The sequence below is a fragment of the Notamacropus eugenii genome, chromosome 1, assembly GCF_028372415.1.
Source record: "Notamacropus eugenii isolate mMacEug1 chromosome 1, mMacEug1.pri_v2, whole genome shotgun sequence".
Taxonomy (NCBI): domain Eukaryota; kingdom Metazoa; phylum Chordata; class Mammalia; order Diprotodontia; family Macropodidae; genus Notamacropus; species Notamacropus eugenii.
In genome coordinates, this window is record NC_092872.1 from 528,729,247 (window position 1) to 528,749,329 (window position 20,083).

A 20,083-nucleotide genomic window follows, 5' to 3' on the forward strand; every position below is an offset into this window, starting at 1 on the left:
ACTCAAAGCTCCTTTCTACCAGTCCACCTGATTTGTTATCCAGAGTCTCTTGGTCTCTCTCATTTCTCCAGTTCTCCAGGTTTTCTTCGAAGTCACATTGGGCAACTCTGTATCTAGGCTCTTCTCCCTCCACCCTCTCTCATTGGCTTTCACTCAAGCTCTGTACCTTATAGTAGTTGAGGGCCAGTCCAGGTCTCTGGGCCCGAAGCAGCAGCCCTTCAGCTTTCTGAAAATCTTTTTCTTCTAAGGCTCCCCGGGCCTGACCTACTAACACCTCAGAGACACTGTCAGGGTCATGAGCCTCAGCTACCCGTTGAGCTGCCTCCCAGTCCTGGTTGTGGACAAACCTGCTCATAAAAATCAGTATTATGAGTTTTTAAAAGGAGAAAAAAGTATGGGGTAGTATCGTTTGGGGGATATGTAGAAAGAGGTTATGTCTTGTGCAAAGGGCACTGAGTTGAATGATATTAGGTATGAATGATGATTATAGTGAAGGAAAAGATCTTGGGGGTAGTTTCTGGTGGGAAATGTGAAAAAGTCCCATGGGAGTTACTTACATGAGAACAGCCTCTTTGGGCTTCCCTGCTCGGATAAACTCTGCTTCTGCCTCTTCAAACTTACCCTGTTTAGGGAGAAGAGAGGTCACAGTAGTAAGAAACTTCGAGGGGTTCACGGATTTCCACTGACATTAACATAAGGCTGCAGAAGGAAGACTCTGGGACCAGGGGACCATACCTCATCTTCCAGGTACATGGCGTATCTCAGGTGAATCTCGGGGGTTTTGTGTTTGAGGGCAAGTCGAGCAAGTTCAAAAGCAAAATCAAAGGAGCTGGAACAAAGATGAAGACAGAATTTGCCTACTTCAATATTTACATTTATAAAAGAAAAACAAAAACTGAACAATAATGGTGAATGAGATAAATTAAAAAGTAAAGACTGAGAAAAAGATCAACAGCTGGGAAATGCACAACAGAAAGCAGAAGTGAATTCTTTGGCATTTTTTGAGCCTCCAGAGAGCCCTCTGCTCTTCAGGAGGAGGCAGACGTGCACAGGCACTACTACAAGAAAGGGTGTGGTGGGCCTGATGGACTGCAATAGAGAGGAAGAATAGAAAAAGTAGGAAAGTAGACAATGTATGAGAAAGGCCAATGATTAGTTGATATAATAAATGGGGTTGCTTCATGTTCTCACTGGGATGACCTCGGTAAACTAATGCAGACTCTCACCCTATAATCTCCTGAGGCCCATGAATATTACTATGAAACACTACCAGCCTTAAATCAAGTGACCTAGAAATGAATCAAATAGCCTGGCATTCTGACAGCTTCAGTTTATACTAGTGTTATTCTCATTTGCTGAAAAAAATCTCACTTTAGATCCAATGGAGACAAATTTTAGCATCCCAGAAGGCTCAGTATAAATCTGACCTTGAAAGTCGATCCTCATAATTAAATGGCTTCCTTCATACATTTCTCATCCCACCACAAAAGGATGTGTACTTCACTTGTGCCAGAATTATTAATGCTATCCCATGTCAGTGTCAAATTTAGTTCTATGACAGACAGAGAGGTACCTGGAGAGATAGAAACATGTAACTGCATCTACACTAAACTTTTTCCCTCCCCTTAGAGACAAAATTCCTGTTTAGGGAGGAAAATGGAAAGAAAACAGGGGTAGTTTTACTGTGCTGCAAAGTCCAGAGTCCTGTGCTTTGCGGAAACACCATGGAAACATTATCCAACTTCCTTGTTCAATCCTGAGATGCTCCTTCTATTTGTACTTTTTGGCTACCATTACACAAGTGGGGTCTCCCTCCTCCTTCCTGAGCTACCTGTCCGTGAAGGTCTTCACTGCCCTTTCAGGGGAGTTGCTCATTGTCCATTACCTCAGCCCAACTCTGCCTGAAAATATATGGTCTGTAAGAACATGTCTTTCATGATGTAGAGGGAAAGATCACTAAAAGAAAGCCAAATTCTGAGTAACTGGAAAACCAAAAATGATCCTGGGTAACAGAAAATGAAATATATGCCTCCCTCTTTTCAGCAGAGAGGAAGAAAGAATGTTGTATTTGTTGTCACACAAGGTCCCTGTATCAGGTGTTTTTGTATAACTGTTGTTCTTTGTTACAAGGAAGGATTCAGTTTCAGGGGGGTAGGGACAATGGTTTATTTTCAGAAATTACTAAGATGTAAAAACAAGATATATTAAAATAAACCAAACCTTACTATCCCTGGTCCAACGGTAGGTTGGAAGAAGTTGACTTAACTTTGACTTGAACCCCACAAAATGAGAAGGGAAAATACTTGATTTCTTCCTGTTCCTCTTCTAGAATTCATTCCAAAGACCTCTTCCATACTCATTTCTTCAATTGCAACTTCCACACTTTTTTTTAAGATTCATAGACCATTTTTGTTTTATTAATTATTATTATAATTAACGATAATAATAGTTAACATTTATTCATAGAGTACTTTAAGGTTTACAAAGTATTTTATAAATATTATCTCATTTTACCCTCACAACTACCATGGGAAGGAAGGTACTATTACTGTACCCATTTTATAGGTAAGGAAACTTTTATAGCTGGTGGTATCCTAAGGAAATTGTGTCACACTCTAGAGGCAGGAATGGGAAGGGGATACTTCCATGTTATATGAGAGCACTTGCAATGAGAGATGGGAGAAAAGGTTTGCAGTCTCACCAATTGTCAGCAGCATGGTCAATGGCAGCTTCCAGGAGTCCTAGTTTGTTGAGTAGACGAACAGCAGCCTCTCCCCCAAGACCTTTTGCCCACAGATAGGCCACATGCTTGTGGGCATTAGCACCTCCATGTGCTTTTGCCACCTGAAAGGAAGAGCTACCCAGTGATCCTCCAGTCCAAAGGCTTGTGGTTGCTCTTTAATATCTGATCCTTACCCCATGTACCAGCAGCATTCCTTCCCCACCTCATCCTCTAATTTCTAATCTCAGATCTGCTTCTAATTTAGGATACAGATCCTTAGACAAGAATCAGAAGAAACTAAGCTATTTATGAAGCTGGCAATTACTGGATGGTGAGGAGAAACAAATCTGTTCCTTACCCGGTAGGCTTCCTCCCAAAGCCCACTGGAACGGTACATATTCACAGTTGCCTTCCACTCCTGGGCTTCCAAGTAGTGATATTCAGCCTCCTGTAGTCGGCCCTCAGCCTCCAGCTCCTGGGGAACGATAAGCCAGTGTAGAGAGAAAGGGAGATAGATACAGGTTAAGGGAAAGATGGATCAGAATGGGGAAATGTCTCACCTTGCCCAGATGCAGATGGGTGTCACTCAACAGGTCTGGATGGTGCTTCCCTACAAGGCGGATCATGTCATCATATAATTTGTGCTTTTTGAACATAGTAATGGCAAGATCTGGCTCCTCCACTGTCACATATAGCCTAGGGTAGTGAAAACATTCTTTACCCCAGATACTTTCCCTTAGAAACATCCCCAAGAGATGAGCAATAGTAATAGAACACTTTTACATGGCATTTTCTAGTTCACAAAATATATTCTTTATCAACTACGAGATAAATATTCCCACTTTATAGATAAGGAGAGAAGCAGAGACAGCAGACATAAATAAAGAGTAAAATCAGTTTAAAGAAAGCTTGATAAACTAATTAAGTAAGGTCATTCCAAAGACACTCAAGGATGAAAACAGAAAGAAGACAGAAACAGAAAAAAGTAGAAAAGATCTGCAAAAAATATTACAACTGTTATCCCCATCAAGGATAGTGGAACCCCATACTTGGACCCAAACCTCTCTGAGAGCTGACAAAGGAAGTGCAAGCAGTACAGAAGATAGGAATAGCAAATGAATTGGATCAAATAAAAAAGATCTACTAATATAAATATACATGATCTGTGCTGGAAATGATAAAATTATGAGGGTACTGAGGGGCAAATTTCCAAGGCAACTAAAGGAAGGGAAGATATCAAAGGTGTAGAAAAAAATCTAGGCCCTTAACTGATAGCAAAAAAAAGTGAAAAGATCAATAACTACCATGTGTTATCTTCCATCTAAGGTCGTCCTCAATAAGGGTATTAGTAGGGAACAAGTAGGGTCTGGTGAATATTTAACAATGGAGTCCATATCTAACATCTCATAATCAACTGAAAAAAGTATTAACTCAGGACCAAACACTTTAAAGGCTTTCAAGGCTATTTTACAACAAGGTATCTCCCATCCACCTACCAAGATGCTTCCTTGGAAGATGTAACAATAAAATAACCCTGTAATGACCCTCTGATAAAAAATGTCAGGTGAAGCACAGAAGGAGATGCATGCTGTGATGGAGGAGGGAATCCCTTTGGATGGTGAGGTCCTCTAGATGCTGTTTGGGGTGATATTGTGTTGACTGCATAAAGGCTTAGGATGCTCCAGAGCCTCCAGGAATAGATAGGTAATCATTCAAAGGAGCTCAGCCTGTCCATCCACATAGAAGGACCAAATGGATGAAGAATAAAAAACCCACTGAGCTTGTCCCACAGTGTTTATCTGGGAGAGGCAGTCCAGATGGACAGAGAGCTGGGCCCAGAGTTGAAGGGGAGGAGAAGAGTGGGCTAGATTGCCATGGAGACACTTCAAAGCACTTTTACTGACCTCAAGCTTCCCTTAACAGTAAAGGCCCATCTTTTCAACTCATGCATTTTACTTGTATTTATATATAAGCAAGACCCAGAATACCATTGCCACAGAAGATGAGTATCAACACAGTGGGCAACAGAAGTTATGTGATAGGTGTGAACATGCTGCAACACATAACCAGGGAGGAACTTTGCAGACTCAGAGTAAAAGATGCCATCAAAAAAATAGGCCAGAAAGAGATGATGAAGTGGGTTACATGGCCGGAGTGAGGGCTGATAAATGAATAGCTTGAGCAGCCTCATGGTGTAGGGAGAGAGCAAGGAAGGCCTCCAGTATGTTGAGCATACCCTCCATGGCAAACTTTTGGGAGGAGATGGATCAGTCACATGGTCTGGTTAGCATTGGACAGGTTGTGGTCTGGACTGTGAGAGGGGATTCCAGAATCACTGAGATCATGGATCTATTCAAGGAATTGAGTAGAGAAGGGGCTTGAGGCACAGTGAGGTGAAGCTCACTTGCCTATCTTTATAAGGCTATTAAATGTTGGAGTCAGAAATCAAACCTAGGTCTTTGACTGTATCCTGTTGCCTCTCCTGAGATGGGACACTAGACTTGTCCTTGATGCCTCTTTCCTTTCTTTTCCCTGAGCACAATATAACAGATGGAAAACTGGACTCTGAGGCAGGAGACCTTGGGGTCACATGCCTCCTAAGACACCTCTCTGCTGAAATGACCATGGGGAAATCACTTAACTTCTTGCCTCAGTTGTCTCTTCTCTAATATGGGGACAATGATATCTGTACTGCCTATCCCAGAGGAATCCTTGTGAGGAAAGTGTGTGAAAAGCTTAAAGAGCTACATAAATGTGACATTATTATAATAATTTCCTATTCTTGTCTTTCTTTCCCCCCTTACCTCTCCGCCTCTCGGTACTTCCCCTGCTTCTCCATCTCCTGAGCTTGGGTAATGTACAACACGGACACATCCTCCGGCCTCATGCATTTCATTGCCAACTGTCCAGAGACACAGAGACATGAGTAGTCCCCTAGGCCAAAAGGAGCCATCTGGCTGGTGTGCTCCCCCTTGCTACTTGGGGACAAGGGAGACCAAAGGGTATATGGAAGAGAAGGGAAGCCAGGCCTGTTTTCTGTAAATCCCCAATTCACACTACAGGGACAATAACCTTTCCCTAAAACCATAACAGATTTGATGAAATCCTAACAGAACTGTCATTTTCCAAGATTATTTTAAGGAAGAACCTTTGCCTCTGGACTACAAAGACCAGAAACTCTTCAAGAGTGAAGAAATAGAATCTAAATTTCCTTTTTCTTCTGCAGGGTTCAGAGACTCTCTGCATCATTGAGGAGTATATGCTCATTCCCTACAACTTGGAGATTGGAGCAGTTACTGACTGGAACCTGGGATTTCAGGAGCGGGGGCTAACCCCCACAACTCTCATGGCTTTTCTCTCCATCTTTTTCCTTCAAGGTAATAAGGACTGGAACCAAAATTGGTTCCTTTACTCAATCCTCTCCCTGCTGGAGACTAGATGTTGACTTGACTTAACACGTAGAGTACTCTCAAACTGATAAGGGACACTGTTAGGTGCCCAGAGCATCAAGGCCACAATGGCAGTCTACCCCTATTCCCTACCTTGTGTGCTTGCTCCCAGCGTCCAGCCTGGGTATACATGTCTATGGCATCCTTTGTCCGATCTCCTTTGGTGTACAGCTCCTCTGCAATCTGGAAAGGAAAAGAGGAAAACATAAACAGTCAGGGCAAAGATTTGGAAATAGCTGATGGGAAGAGAAAACTGAGAGAACAGGGTATGGAATATAAATTAGGTTTAGGGTGGGTAACAGACTGGTAGAGACTGACGTTTTCTTACTTGACAGTTTTAGTGGAGGTAGAAAGACAAAAAGGGGTTACAAGGAGGTTACAATTTTATATACATGTGGCACAGAAGAGCACTAAACAACATGAAGATAAGTATAAGGGGAATTCACCTCCTATTTCTGTAACGTAAAGCAATACACTGACATTGGCAGGGGAAGGAAGCTAAGGTCTCACTTTACATTTCTTGAGGGACTGTAAAATTCAACTTAAATAAAAAGAAAGTATGGAAAGAACACTGGAGTTGGAAACCTATACTTGGATCCTGATTCTACCACTTACAAGACCTTGAGCAATCAACTTCTCTAGGCCTGCTTTCTCATCTATAAAATGGAGATAATAATATCTCATAGGGTTATGTAAGGGTCAAATGAGATAACACATAAAGCACATTGTAAGGAATCACAGAGTGCTTACATAAATGTCTGGTATCATTAGGATGATGACTATGGGTTCATCTGTACGGTACCTCTAAGGTTCTAGGGCTAATAATAGCTAATAATAATAGTTCATTTCTACAGCTCTCAGGTCATGGTGTAATGGGGTTTTTGGGGTTTTTTTCTGAGAGGAGGTATCTGAGCTGGTCTTCCAAATAAGCACTACAGGTCGAGTAAGGAGGGAGTGGCTCTCTGTCTCTCAGAAGTACTTGTGAGAGGTTCTAGGTTGTATTTCTGGCTGGCAATGGTGGATGGCTGACTTCTCACCTCATACTCCTGGAGGGATGCATAGTGTTGGGCCACACGAGGATAGTACTTGGATGCAGTAGCCTGGTCTTGCAGATCTAAGATATAAATTGCCTTCTTCCACTGACGGGCACCAAGAGCAGCCTCAATTGCCTTGATGGAGCACCTAACATTTAGGACAGAAGAGATGCTGTTAGAGGAGGCAAAGAAAACATGTTCAGATAGGAAGGCAGACATAGGAGGGAGAGTCAAGAGCTCTTTACCATCTAACCGGCTACTATGTGCAGAAAGAGACTATCTTGTGACTTCTCAGACCAAAACATTTTTCTTGGTTACACTTTTGTTTAAGTTGAGTTTCCTTATTAAAGATAGAAGCTTCTTGAGAGTAAAGAATCTTACTTTTGTGTTTGTATTACCAGAATTTAGTACTTCTATTAACAAGTATATATTAAGTGTTTAATAAATGCTTTTTCATTCATTCATTCATTCATTCATTCATTCATTCATTCATTCATTCATGTGGAGGGCAGAACTGTATGATGACAAGCATAGAAGGAAATACTCCAGCCTGTGCTCTTTCTTGTTTTGGGACCAGTTTTCTTTTAGCACTTTGATCCCCAGTTTAGTTGCCCCTAAAGAACTCCTATCTCCCACCTGCAGACCTACCCTCTTTGCTTCTTCTTCATACCTGGCTTCGATATAGTGATTGATGGCAGCATCAAGCTGCTTCTGTTGCACCAAATGGTCCCCCCATCCTTCTTCAAGCCTCACAACCTCAGCTGGGAATGCCATACGGGCCAACTCCACAGCTGCCAGAGACAAAGAAAAGAACCCAGCTCAGACTTTCAGGGTTCAGGGCATAAAATGGAAAAAAAATGAGGGATAGGGGAGGATGGTGAGAAGTGGGAAGAATGGGGGAGAACTGTAGGCAGAGTCAACCCAAACAAGAAAATATGGGGACCAGTGAAGGGAAGGAGTACATATATGTGCTCCATAGAAAGCATAAATAGACTTATACATACATACATACATATACATACATATATACATACACATATATATGAGCAATTATATAATAAGGGCACTATTACCTTTCATGAATGCATTGCCCTTACAGTAGCACTCAAGGGCCCTCTGTGGATTCCGGATCTTCTCAAATAAATCTCCTGCCTATTAACATATAAAATGTTAATACAGGGATTCAGTCTATGTGTTGGAAGTGACAGCATGAGGAATGAAGGATTCTGAAACTAGCACTCTGGTGATCCAAGATCTCATTCCAAATCTGGCACAGCCCAAGTATGTAATGAGGTGAGTCATTCAGCCTAAGTTCCACCTTGTGTAATATTTATTATCTGTTATGCTGTCTCTCACAGGGTTATGACAATACATGGGATAATACTGATGAAAGCAGATGTAGCTGGTGGTGTGCCAGATAGTGTTGGGCCTAGAGTTAGGATGATCTGAGTTCAAATCTAGCCTCAGACACTTACTAGCTAGTTAAACTTGACTTCTGTTTAAACAGTCTCCATTTTCTCAACTATAAAATAGGGCTAATAATAGTATCTATCTCCCAAGGTTATTGTGAGGATCAACTGAGATAATATTTGTAAGAAGATTAATACACTATTTAGCACATAGTAGGCAAGTTTTCATTTATTATTATCATTACTAGGAACATTTAAGATGCAATAACAAAGCTATTATTGTTAAAAAAAAAAATTACCTCTCCCATCACAAACATCAGGATAGAGAGTAAAAGAATCAAGTCAAGGACTTAGGCTCTCTATCATGGAGCTCTTCTTTGGTGAGTATAGGGGTACTGGGCCCCAGAAACCTAGTTTTTTTTTTTAGGGTTTTTTTTTGAGGGAGGAAGGCAAAGCAATTGGAGTTAAGTGACTTGCCCAAGGTCACACAGCTAGTAAGGAACCTAGTGTTAATTAAAGACTATGGTGTTGTCAGGGAAACAGGGACTAGGAAGTTTATCTTACCCTCTCAAACAATTCTCCCTTGATAAGCGCCGAAGTGATGTGTTCCACTAGTTCAGTGTTGGCCAGCAATTCCTCTCGAGCCAGTATCAACCGAGCAGCTTTGGCAGGGAGTCCAGCCTTAAGGTAGAGGCTGATGGCAGCCAGCCCATCTCCCTGGTTTTCCTGTAATTCACCTGCCCTTTCTTCCTGCTGTGTATCCATCAGCCATTGATAATAACCCCGGCGTAGCTTCTCCAGGGCAGGGTGACCCTACATGTAGAAGAGAGAAATTATGAAAGTTGGTACATGTTTCTACCCTCGGGATCTGAGATGCTCCAGATCTCTACAAATCTCATTAGGTTCAACCACACCCCTGCTTTCTGGTCTTATTTACAAAAGGAGAAAATTTCTGAAGTGAGTTGAGAAGGGAAATTTATTTCTGAAGAGCTGTGGGAAGAGCAATCTATACCTTGGCCTCAGCCACAGCGATGCATTCATCCCAGCGGTGCAGTTCTTGATACATAGCCATAGCTTCTTCAACAGCATTCTGAGAGATTAGAAGGAAAGGAAATGGGAATATGAAGAAGGTATGAGGATCACCAACCAATCACCTGGCCCTCTTTGGCTGGTTTGTCCCAAGAGTTGTCACAAGCACTGGGGATTCACTTAGACTTTCTATCACACACATTTACAGAGCCAGCATTAACCACACAACATTCTCCCAAAACTCATCACTCTTTCCAACCTTTGGGTAAAAGCAGTTTGCAGCTGTTGCCTTTAATTCTCTACCACTGTTCCTCACCATATGTGAGTTTTCCTCCCATTTCTCTAGATTACTTATCCATATCCATGCAAACCCACCCTATTACCTGTTCCAGAAAGATCATTTCTGCCAATTTGTAGTTCTTCTCCAGCATGGCCAGACGTGCTCGGACCTGATAGAAGTCAGTTCCTTCCCCACCCTACCAAAGAAAATAGAGACCCTAACCACAGGTGTGTGCAAAGAGGAAGCATGGAAGAGGAAGAAGAATGTAAGTGGATGGCAAGAAGAAGGGCTTGGACACTAAGGGATTAGGGTACTGAAAATTATGAAAACTCTGAGGCTTAAAGGCCAAGAGGATTGAGGAGCTATCCCAAAATAACTGGTTGTCTCTTAGTGAGGGGGTGGTAAAAAGTAAAGAGATGACCAGAAAACTACAAATCACAAAGTTAAAAAATTGAGGAATCACAGTTTGAAAGACTGAAAGGATCAGAAAGCTGATACTTACATACTCTCTGGATACCTGGTCTGCAATCTCATTGGTCTCATGTAGAAACCGAGCTTTTGCTACATGGCCCAAAGCAGAGAAGCACCTAGAAGAAGGGGGAGCATGGCAAGGTATAAACATGTGGGTGGGGCAAGAATAATACATTATGATCAGGTAGGATTTATACCAGGAATGCAGGGACGGTTCAATATTAGGAAAACTAGTAACATTATTGATCATATCAACAACAAAACTAACAGAAATCACATGATTATCTCAACAGATGCAGAAAAAGCTTTTGACAAAATACAACACCCATTCCTATTGAAAACACTGGAGAACATAGGAATAAATGGAACTTTCCATAAAATAATAAGCAGTATCTACCTAAAACCTTCAGCAAGCATTATATGAATGGGGATAAACTAGGTGCATTTCCAATAAGATCAGGGGTGAAACAAGGATGTCCATTATCACCACTATTATTCAAAATAGTACTAGAAATGTTAGCTGTAACAATAAGAGAAGAAAAAGAAATTGAAGGAATTAGAAGGCAAAGAAGAAACTAAGTTATCACTCTTTGCAAATGATATGATGATATACTTAGAGAATCCCAAAGAATCAAGTAAAAAACTACTTGAAATAATAAACAACTTTGGCAAAGTTGCAGATTACAAAATAAACCCACACAAATCTTCTGCATTTCTATATATTACTAACAAAGCCCAACAACAAGAGTTAGAAAGAGAAATCCCATTTAAAGCTACGGTAGACACTATAAAATATTTGGGAGTTTATGTGCCAAAACAAACCCAGGGACTATATGAACACAATTACAAAACACTTTTCACACAAATAAAGTCAGATCTAAGTAAGTGGAAAAACATCAGTTGCTTGTGGTTAGAATATAATAAAAATGACAATTCTACCTAAATTAATTTACTTATTCAGTGCCATACCAATCAAATTATCAGATAATTATTTTGTAGAGCTAGAAAAAATAATATCAAAATTCATCTGGAAGAACAAAAGGTCCAGAATGTCAAGGGAACTAATGAAAAAAAATGGCAGGGAAGGTGGCCTAGCCCTACCAAATCTCGTACTGTATTATAAAGCAGCAATTATCAAAACCACTTGGTACTGGCTAAGAAACAGAAGGGTAGACCAGTGGAATAGGTTAGTTACCCAAGACACAGTAGTCAATGAATTTAGCAATCTACTGTTTGATAAACCCATGGACCCCATCTTCTGGAATAAGAACTCACTGTTTGACAAAAATTGCTGGGAAAACTAGATAACAGTATGGTGGAAACTAGGCATAGACCAATGCCTGACACCGTACGCAAGAATAAAGTCCAAATGGGTACATGATCCAAGTATAAAGACTGATACTATAAACAGATTAGTGGCACAAGGAATAGTGTATTTATCGGATTTATGGAGGAGGGAAGAATTTTTGACTAAATAAAAGACAGAAAACATTATGAAGTGCAAAATGGATAATTTTGATTACATTAAATTGAAAAGTTTTTGTACAAACAAACCCAATGCAACCAAGATCTGGAGGGAAGCAGAAAACTGAGAAAGAATTTTTGCAACTAGTGTGTCTGGTAAAGGCCTCATTTCTAAAATATATAAAGAACTGAGTCAAATGTACAAGAATACAAGACATTCCCCAATTGATAAATGGTCAAAGGATATGAACAGGCAGTTTTCAGAGAAAGAAATCAAAACTATTTATAGTCGTATGAAAAAATGCTCTAAATCACTACTGATTAGAGAGATGCAAATCAAAACTCTGAGATACCACATCGCACCTATCAGATTGGCTAACATGATGATAAATGTTGGAGAAGATGTGGGAGAGCTGGAACACTAAATTCATTGTTGGTGAAGCTGTGAGCTGATCCAGCCATTCTGGAGAGTAATTTGGAACTATGCCCAAAGGGCTACAAAAGTGTGCATACCCTTTCACTCAGCAATATTGCTTCTAGGACTGTATCCCCAAGAGATCATAAAAATGGGAAAGGGTCCCATATGTACAAAAAGATTTATAGCAGTACTCTTTGTGGTGGCCAAAAACTGGAAATCAAGGGGATGTCCATCAGTTGGGGAATGGCTGAATAAATTGTGGTATATGAATGTAATGGAACAGTATTGTACTATAAGAAATGATGAAAAGGAAGACTTCAGAAAGGCCTGGAAAGACTTATATGATCTGATGCTGAGTGAAAGGAGCAGAACCAGGAGAACTTTATACATAGCAACAACCACAGTGTGTGAGGATTTTTTCTAGTAGACTTAGAACTTCATTGCAATGCAAGGACCTAAAATACTCCCAATGGTCTCTTAAGGCAAAATGTCTTCTACATCCAGAGAAAGAACTATGGAATTCAATTGCAGAATGTAGCAGATCATTTTCTTCTGTATTATGTTTTGGTTTGTTATATGATTTCTCCCATTCATTTTAATTCTTCTATGCAACATGGCTAAGGTGAAAATGTATTTAATAGGAATGTATGTGTAGAACCTATGTAAAATTTTATGTTGACTCAGGGAGGGAGGGGGAAAAAAATCTAAGTTATATGGAAGTGATTGTAGAACACTGCAAACAAATAAAATAATAATAATAATAATAATAAAAAAGAAAATCTGGGTGGGGATGACAAGGGCTGGAGAGCTAGTGAACAACTAAGGATTGCAAAACTGTAATAGTAGGAATGGTTCCTACCCTCAAGAAATTTATAATCTTAGTCTGCCAGGATCCTTGGAGGGGATGCACCAAGAAAAGACTTTCAGGAAGGACCCAGGAAGGCAGGATTGCAGCATGGTTGTATCTACTTTGGCCACCTACCTTCCCAGATCTCAAAACTTTCAGTATCTCAGTCCAACCATCTGCTTACCTTTCTGCAATATGTAGCTGTCTCACTTCCAGGGCCAATTTGCTTAATGTTTTCCACATTGCCTCTGTTTCTGGGGTCATTTCCAAAGTCTCCAAGAATGCAGCTGCTCTAAAAGTGGCACGAGGAATGACCACAGGATTAGAAAATACAGGACACTGAAATATCAGAGCAGGGAAATCGGCCCTGAAGGCCCCCCCCCCCCACTCCCTGAGCCAGTCTTCCTCAGGGTTAGTAGTACCCAAACCAGGCTCTTCTTTCTACTCTAGTTTTAACCCCTGCCTCCCTGTGTCCCTACCCATCCCCTCACCGGGTGTAGTTGCCGTCATCAATGGCGGTCCCAAATTCGATAAGCCCTTCATCCAGTGTATAGGCAACAGTCGTCACACCTTCGGTCACCATCACCTCTGTCTTTCCCCCACCCCGTTCCAGACTCACGACATCACCCTGTGGATTCCCCCCCAGCCAGGTTCTGGATTAGTATCTCTTCTTTGGCTTAATCTCCTATTAAGAGACTAGGCCCATCTTTGTCCACTCCCATTTTCTTTCATTCTTGAGGAAATTATACAGTAATATGATTTTCCTGGGTCCTGTCCTGAGGTATAGCATTTCAATATCTATTATGTGCTATTAAGTCCATGAGCTAAAGTGGGATCCAATAGGCTAAACGGCCCTGATGCCTAACGGTAATGGTGCCAATCAGCTCTACTAGATTTCCAAGGCATTCCTGGTCTGCTACCCTTAAACATGTTGGTGGCTCCAAGATCACCCTGAAAGTATAAGTCAGGATATTCTCTACTTTGCACACCTCAGCTAATCTAGAATTCTTCCAAGATTTCTGTTAGAGGCAGTGCTGAGGGAAAAGGGATCTAAGATAGCCTGGACCAAACCAGGATTCCACCAAATGCATTAGCATATATTCAGAGGTAGATCTAGATAAAATTTTCCTAGGTGGGATTCTTCTAAACTACAAGCAGACTCTCCAAATTGGCTTTACTTCTGTCTGAGAAGCACACTGCAGTGGCCTTGTAGTGTGGCACAGACTACTATTTGCATCATACCAATGACCTTTTATGCTCCCAAGGCTCTCTCTATACTTAAGCTGAAAGTCATGAAAATGATAACTAATGTATGCCACAATCTGAATGAATAGAATACAAGGTTGTCCCTGTCAGGCCCCACCATACCCTAATAGGAGACATGGTGACCCTTTCGGGTGCCTCAATATTGTACCACACACACAAGCTGTTCCGGTTCTGAGCTACCAGCACATCGCTTCCTGGTACCCACTGCACATAGGAGCAGAAATTCAGGATCATCGTCTTGGAGCTGCTTTCAATATCATACAAGTGCAACTGAGGAAAGGATGGGTAGAGGAGAGAGAATCAGTAGGAGATGCAGTGAGGGTCTCCCCTTGTGAGAACAGTATCTGGTAAATAATTGAAGATTTTTTGGTGAACATGTCATTCTCAGAGGTAAAGGTGCATCTAGTCAGGTACATACCACCCCTCAAACTATATCCCTTTTAGCTATATCCTCAAGCTATATCCCTTTTAGTCCATTCAGATCTGAAATATTCTGGTTTTAGAAAACAAGGGAGCCAGAAAGGCATGTAGTGTAAATGCCCTTTGACATAGCACAGTCCTCTTATGACCACTGACCCATTCTATGGGAGCCCATACTGACAACAGGCCAGACTGACACTTCCAGATCAGTCCCAGAAAACCTGATGGCTCTAGAATCACAAGTTCTGAGATCTAGGCCGAGGGATGTATCAAAAGATCTGACCCTTATGATTTGTCTTCACTTAATTGAAAAGTTATCATATTGTTTCTTTGCCCTCTACGCAGAACTTTGACATTATGATATTGGGGGGCACTAAGAGTCATCAGAATAATTTTTAAGATGTGAGTTCATGAACTAATGAGGGAATAAAAGGGGAACTGTCTTAATAGCTACTTTCACTACTATATCAATGTTGGGGCAAGGGTAGTTGAAAATCAGTTAGGCAAAGAGATTAGGATTTACAAGGGTTGGGAGTTCCTAAATGACAAAAGTCTTAAGAGAGCTGGTATGCACCATTGACTGACCTTCCCACACTTCACTACAATGATGGCAACAGAAGGATGAATGCTGATCATGCAGCAATCTGTGCCAGCCATTCCTGAACCATCCATCAATGACTGGTTAGTATACAGAAGAAGCAAGAAGTAGTGATCACCAGGTAATACCAATAGCAACAGTGGCAGCAATTCGATGGCCTTGCCTGCGTTTCTAGACCCCCTTATTCAAGTACTATTAACAACGTGTGCATCATGCCCCCTATAAACTGCGCCTGTGGTTACTGCCAAAGTGAACAGTGCTAGATCCTAGCATCTTACACGAAGTTTCCGGTCCCTGAAGAGCAACTTGTGTCCAGTCTCATTGAGTTCCAACCAGTCCACACGACTGTCATGGCTGATGGTACCAATGTTGTAGCCACCAACCAAGTCCACTGCAGAATGGAGAAGAAGGGTCATGAAGAGCTTAGTGATGCCATAGTACCAACCACCAAGTACTAAGACAGTTAGGAAAAGGCTTCAAAGGCCTAAGGTAGGCCTCAGGAATTCCGCATTGTCCCAAAGTATATCACATGGTGATGGGACATTATTTGGTTGGGATGCTTAACATGTTGACTCTGTTCTGGAATTTTAGGAGTTGAATTCAGGTCTTTAGTGAACTCAAAGAATCCAGACTAGTCTAAAGAATATAAATCTTATCTAGGATTCTTGGAAGGTTAGAGAAAGGGAGAACTTTTTGTACATCTGGCCTCACTCAGAACTCTAAATTAGAACAGGGACAAGAGGAGCTCAAAAGAGATCACTCAGCTTGAACACACCCCAGACAAGACATAGGGTAACTATAACTTCAAAGGTACTGGAAGATCTCATTGAAACAAACCTAACAGAAACCTCAGGGACGTAATCTTAACTTAGATTCACCTCACTGATAGACAATTTATAAATGAAATGTTCCTCAAATTTATTTTCATATGAAACATTTGCTAAGCTTAATTGCATTTTTGTTATATGAAAACTCAGGAAAGAACTAGACAGATGTAGGGAAGAAGGGAGAAAAACAGTAGGACAAGAAAAACCAGGTGGGACTACTTATGAGTTGTATAATCACTGGCAAGTCACTTGGCCTCAGTGGCCCTTAGTCTCTTCATTTGTAAACTGAGCTTAGTAAGACTTCCACTGTATCCCTCATGGAGTTGTTGTATAGGAAGCACTTACACACATTACAGTAAAACATGAGATATTTTTGCTTTACTGCAGCTAATACAATCATATTTGATTGCCCCATCCTGGAAAAAACAGGTGTGCTATCTTACAACAGGAGAAGCAATGAGACAATAGCAAAAATCGACCCTGATAGTCCCAGAAGAAAACTAGGGACCTGCCCAGATATAATGCAGAGAAAATACAATATTCCCTCATCTCTCACCATTTCCCTTTACATCCATTTGTAAGGATTCTGTGGTCCTTCTTCCTCAGGATGAATTGAATGCTGGGTTCTTTAGTCCCAGGATGTGCAATTAGCTCTTGTCATTCTGACTGCATTCAAAGCTCTCAGAGCTTCGATATGTGAAATTAGAGGCGTGGACTAAATGATTTATAAGGTTCATCCAGCTCTAATGATCACTCAGAATTAGATCTGTGAAACAGGTTACCTTGGGAGGTGGTGGGTTCCCCTGCACTTGAGGTCCCTCAGGCAAAAGCCAGAGGAGCATTTGTCAGGTATATTGTGGAGGGGAGTATAGGCTAGATTAGATGTCTCTTCCAAGTCTAAAATTCAGTGATTCTGTGAAACCTTAGCTAAAGATAAATTGGTGGCATGGAGCATGAGTGTGGTCAATCAGGGTTTGGAGGTGATCAGGAAGGCCATGGCATTTAAGTCAGGCAAAGAGCTTTTCAGAGTTGTTAAGACTCCCTCACTCAAATCAAAGTCAAGTGCAAGTCATGTCATCATTTTGATGTCATGGTCCTCTTCGAGAACAAAGGACAAACACAAGATTCCCTCAATAGAATCTTTAATTACACTACTTCTTAGATACCATTAATTCCTGACTTTTATTAAATATTTAGGCTAAAGACCAATTAATGATTAATTGAGACAAAAGGACTAAAAAATAATAAAGTATCCTTCCTATACTTTACTTGAAGGTAACTAGGTGGTACAGCAAATAGAATGCTGGGCTGGGAGTCAAGGAAAACTCATTTTTGTGAGTTCAAATTTGGCCCCAGATACTTGCTAGCTGCGCAATCCTGGGCAAATCACTTAACCCTGTTTTCCCCATTTTCCTCATCTGTAAAATGAGCTAAAGAAGGAAATAGCAAACCACCCCAGTATCTTTGCAAAAAAACAAAACAAAACAAAACAACAACAACAACAACAAAAACCCAAACAAAGAAAAAACCAAACCCTAAATGAGATAATGAAGAGTTGAATAAAACTGAACAACACATTTTACTAAAGGGGGGAGGGGCAGAGTTGGTTCTAGACTTGTGATTTCATTAATGTAGGAAAATTACTAGTGAAGAAGCTCTCTCTAAGAATGTAGATGGGTACCTTTCAGCAACTTATATTCTAACCTAAATTGCTTCAAGTCACTGAGAGGTTAAAGTGACAACCAATATGGATCAAAGGTTGGTCTTTGAACCCAGGTCTTCCTGACTCTGAGGTTGTTTCTCTATCCATCATATCATGATGCCTGAGATATAGATGTGTATAAGTAAACAAGACATTAGAATAGACTATGCTAATAAGAATAATTCACACTGATAATGTATTTTAAGGTTTGCAGGATAAACAATGCAAAGTATTATTATCCTTATTTTACAGATAAGGACACTGGGGCCCTGAGCAGTTAAGTACAATGTAGGTGCACAGTATGTCTATTTGAATTGTGTAATGCTCTTACCGATTGCAATGGTCTTAATGTCTATGAGATATGCCAGCTTCTTGTTCTCTTCCATTCCCCGCTGACGTCTCTCATTGATACGGACACTTTAAGAAAAGTATTAGGGTACAAACAAGGTTTAAGTTCTTGACATCTTGATGCTGATTTTTCTTTTTGGCTCAGAGCTGTGATTTCATTAGGTAGCGAGCTTCAGGTGAGGAACTCCCTTCACAATGAAGATCTATACCTTTTCAGCAACATATAATCAAATGGAGTTACCTGGGACACTGAGAAGTTAAGTAACTTGCCCAGAATCACAAAGCCAATATGTATTAGATTGAGAACAACTTGAACTATGGTCCTTTTCACTCCAAGGTCAGCTCTTGAACCAAAACCCCAAATGCTCTCTATCTCTGTCTAAGTTTTTGAAGGGGGAATATATCTGGGTGTTGGTCCCACTTAAGGGGATGAGAGTCACAAGTCAGAGTGAGAGGCATCTGTGACAAGGTGGGGTCTCTGTGTTTTACCTGATGAGGTGGGGGTTCATGAACTCAGTGCGCACAGAGCCCAGAATGTCATTATTCCCATATTCCACCAGAGTCAGCTCCCCAGCATTGAAAATCATGCAGACCTGGAAAAGAGTGATACTAACATATTAACCAAGATTTCATTTCGTAAAGGAAAAAAATAGTGGAGTGTAGCATCTTAGAATACTGATTCTTGTACTGAGAAGCTCACAATTTTCTTTTTGCTTCACTCCTCTACTTAATCAGCACTCTCTCCTACCATTATCTTCTCTATTCACTGTCAGGTCTCTTGAGTAGGAAGTGAGAGACTAGAAAAGACCGGGATAGTCAAGGGCTTGGTAAACCAAGTGGTCCATATATTCAGCTCCACTCACATTCTCATTTTCAAAGAAATACTTCTCATTGCCTCCAGATCCCTGCCAAGCCACCTGCAAAAGAGGAAGATAAGAAGACTAATCAAGATACAAATCCAAGAGGCTTGGGGTGGGAGGAAGTTTGAAGGAAAAAATGATAGAAGAGAGTCAGAAGGAGATTGACAGTGGGCTCTAGTGACAGATCTTCTAGTTCTCTTGGTTTCCCTCTCTTCTACCCTCCACCATGTCTCTAAGGAATCCAAATACAGTAACAATAGCTGCTTTTCAGAGATCTCTGTCCCAGCCCAAGCCTTTTGGGTCCCTGTGCCATACTGTTAACAATGAAATGATTAAAACCAGATCACTTAGAATCAAAATATCTATGGTGCCTAAAGACTTTTCCCCATCTCCTATTCCTCAGGCATTCTGAGGAAATTCCATCCAAGATAGCCCCACAACACCTAATCCTTGGTCCCTACCTCACTGAGCCGATTGGTATTCAGGTCCCCTAGCAGCAGTGTGTCAGAGGTATGGGCCACCAGATATCTCTCCTTGCCCAAAATCTTCACCTCCTCTACCTCATATCCATAGTGAGACTTGAGGACCACACGAGTGCCTGATGAAAGATTCTTCACAATCACCTGGATAGAAGGCAATACACAGAGAACCACTACATAGAATGTTAAGAGCTAAAGAGACCTTAAGAGATTATCTAGTTTAACTCCCTCATTTTATGGACAGGGAAGGCCCATAGGGATGAAGTGACTTAGTTAAGATCACATAGGTACTAAGCAGCAGAGCTGGAATTTGAACCCTGATTTTCTATCAGTTTTAGTTCAGTATTCTTCCCATGATACCGCACCACCTTTCTCTTAAACATTTCATCTTAGGAGAAGAGTCAGCATCCTGAACCTTATCCATCTTCTCACTTATCCTGGCTTTTCCATAAGCACAGGT

At 41.0% G+C, this 20,083-nt stretch overlaps 1 protein-coding gene across 2 annotated transcripts in view; it reads right to left on the bottom strand.

Moving 5' to 3' along the window:
- IFT172 (intraflagellar transport 172) overlaps window positions 1-20,083 on the bottom strand; it is a 44,928-nt gene that overhangs the window by 8,523 nt on the left and 16,322 nt on the right. For both annotated transcript variants that reach the window (XM_072634042.1, XM_072634041.1), the window contains exons 11-33: window positions 19,606-19,767; window positions 19,148-19,201; window positions 18,774-18,877; window positions 18,268-18,353; window positions 15,686-15,798; window positions 14,492-14,659; window positions 13,615-13,751; window positions 13,308-13,415; window positions 10,426-10,510; window positions 10,027-10,119; window positions 9,627-9,704; window positions 9,179-9,427; window positions 8,279-8,357; window positions 7,876-7,996; window positions 7,209-7,353; window positions 6,265-6,354; window positions 5,527-5,624; window positions 3,283-3,418; window positions 3,081-3,197; window positions 2,702-2,844; window positions 736-829; window positions 558-622; window positions 167-347 (exon numbers count right to left, since the gene is read on the bottom strand). In XM_072634042.1, the coding sequence (XP_072490143.1) occupies window positions 167-347; window positions 558-622; window positions 736-829; window positions 2,702-2,844; window positions 3,081-3,197; window positions 3,283-3,418; window positions 5,527-5,624; window positions 6,265-6,354; window positions 7,209-7,353; window positions 7,876-7,996; window positions 8,279-8,357; window positions 9,179-9,427; window positions 9,627-9,704; window positions 10,027-10,119; window positions 10,426-10,510; window positions 13,308-13,415; window positions 13,615-13,751; window positions 14,492-14,659; window positions 15,686-15,798; window positions 18,268-18,353; window positions 18,774-18,877; window positions 19,148-19,201; window positions 19,606-19,767 (2,706 nt within the window). The remainder of the gene's footprint in view (window positions 1-166; window positions 348-557; window positions 623-735; window positions 830-2,701; window positions 2,845-3,080; window positions 3,198-3,282; window positions 3,419-5,526; window positions 5,625-6,264; window positions 6,355-7,208; window positions 7,354-7,875; window positions 7,997-8,278; window positions 8,358-9,178; window positions 9,428-9,626; window positions 9,705-10,026; window positions 10,120-10,425; window positions 10,511-13,307; window positions 13,416-13,614; window positions 13,752-14,491; window positions 14,660-15,685; window positions 15,799-18,267; window positions 18,354-18,773; window positions 18,878-19,147; window positions 19,202-19,605; window positions 19,768-20,083) is intronic.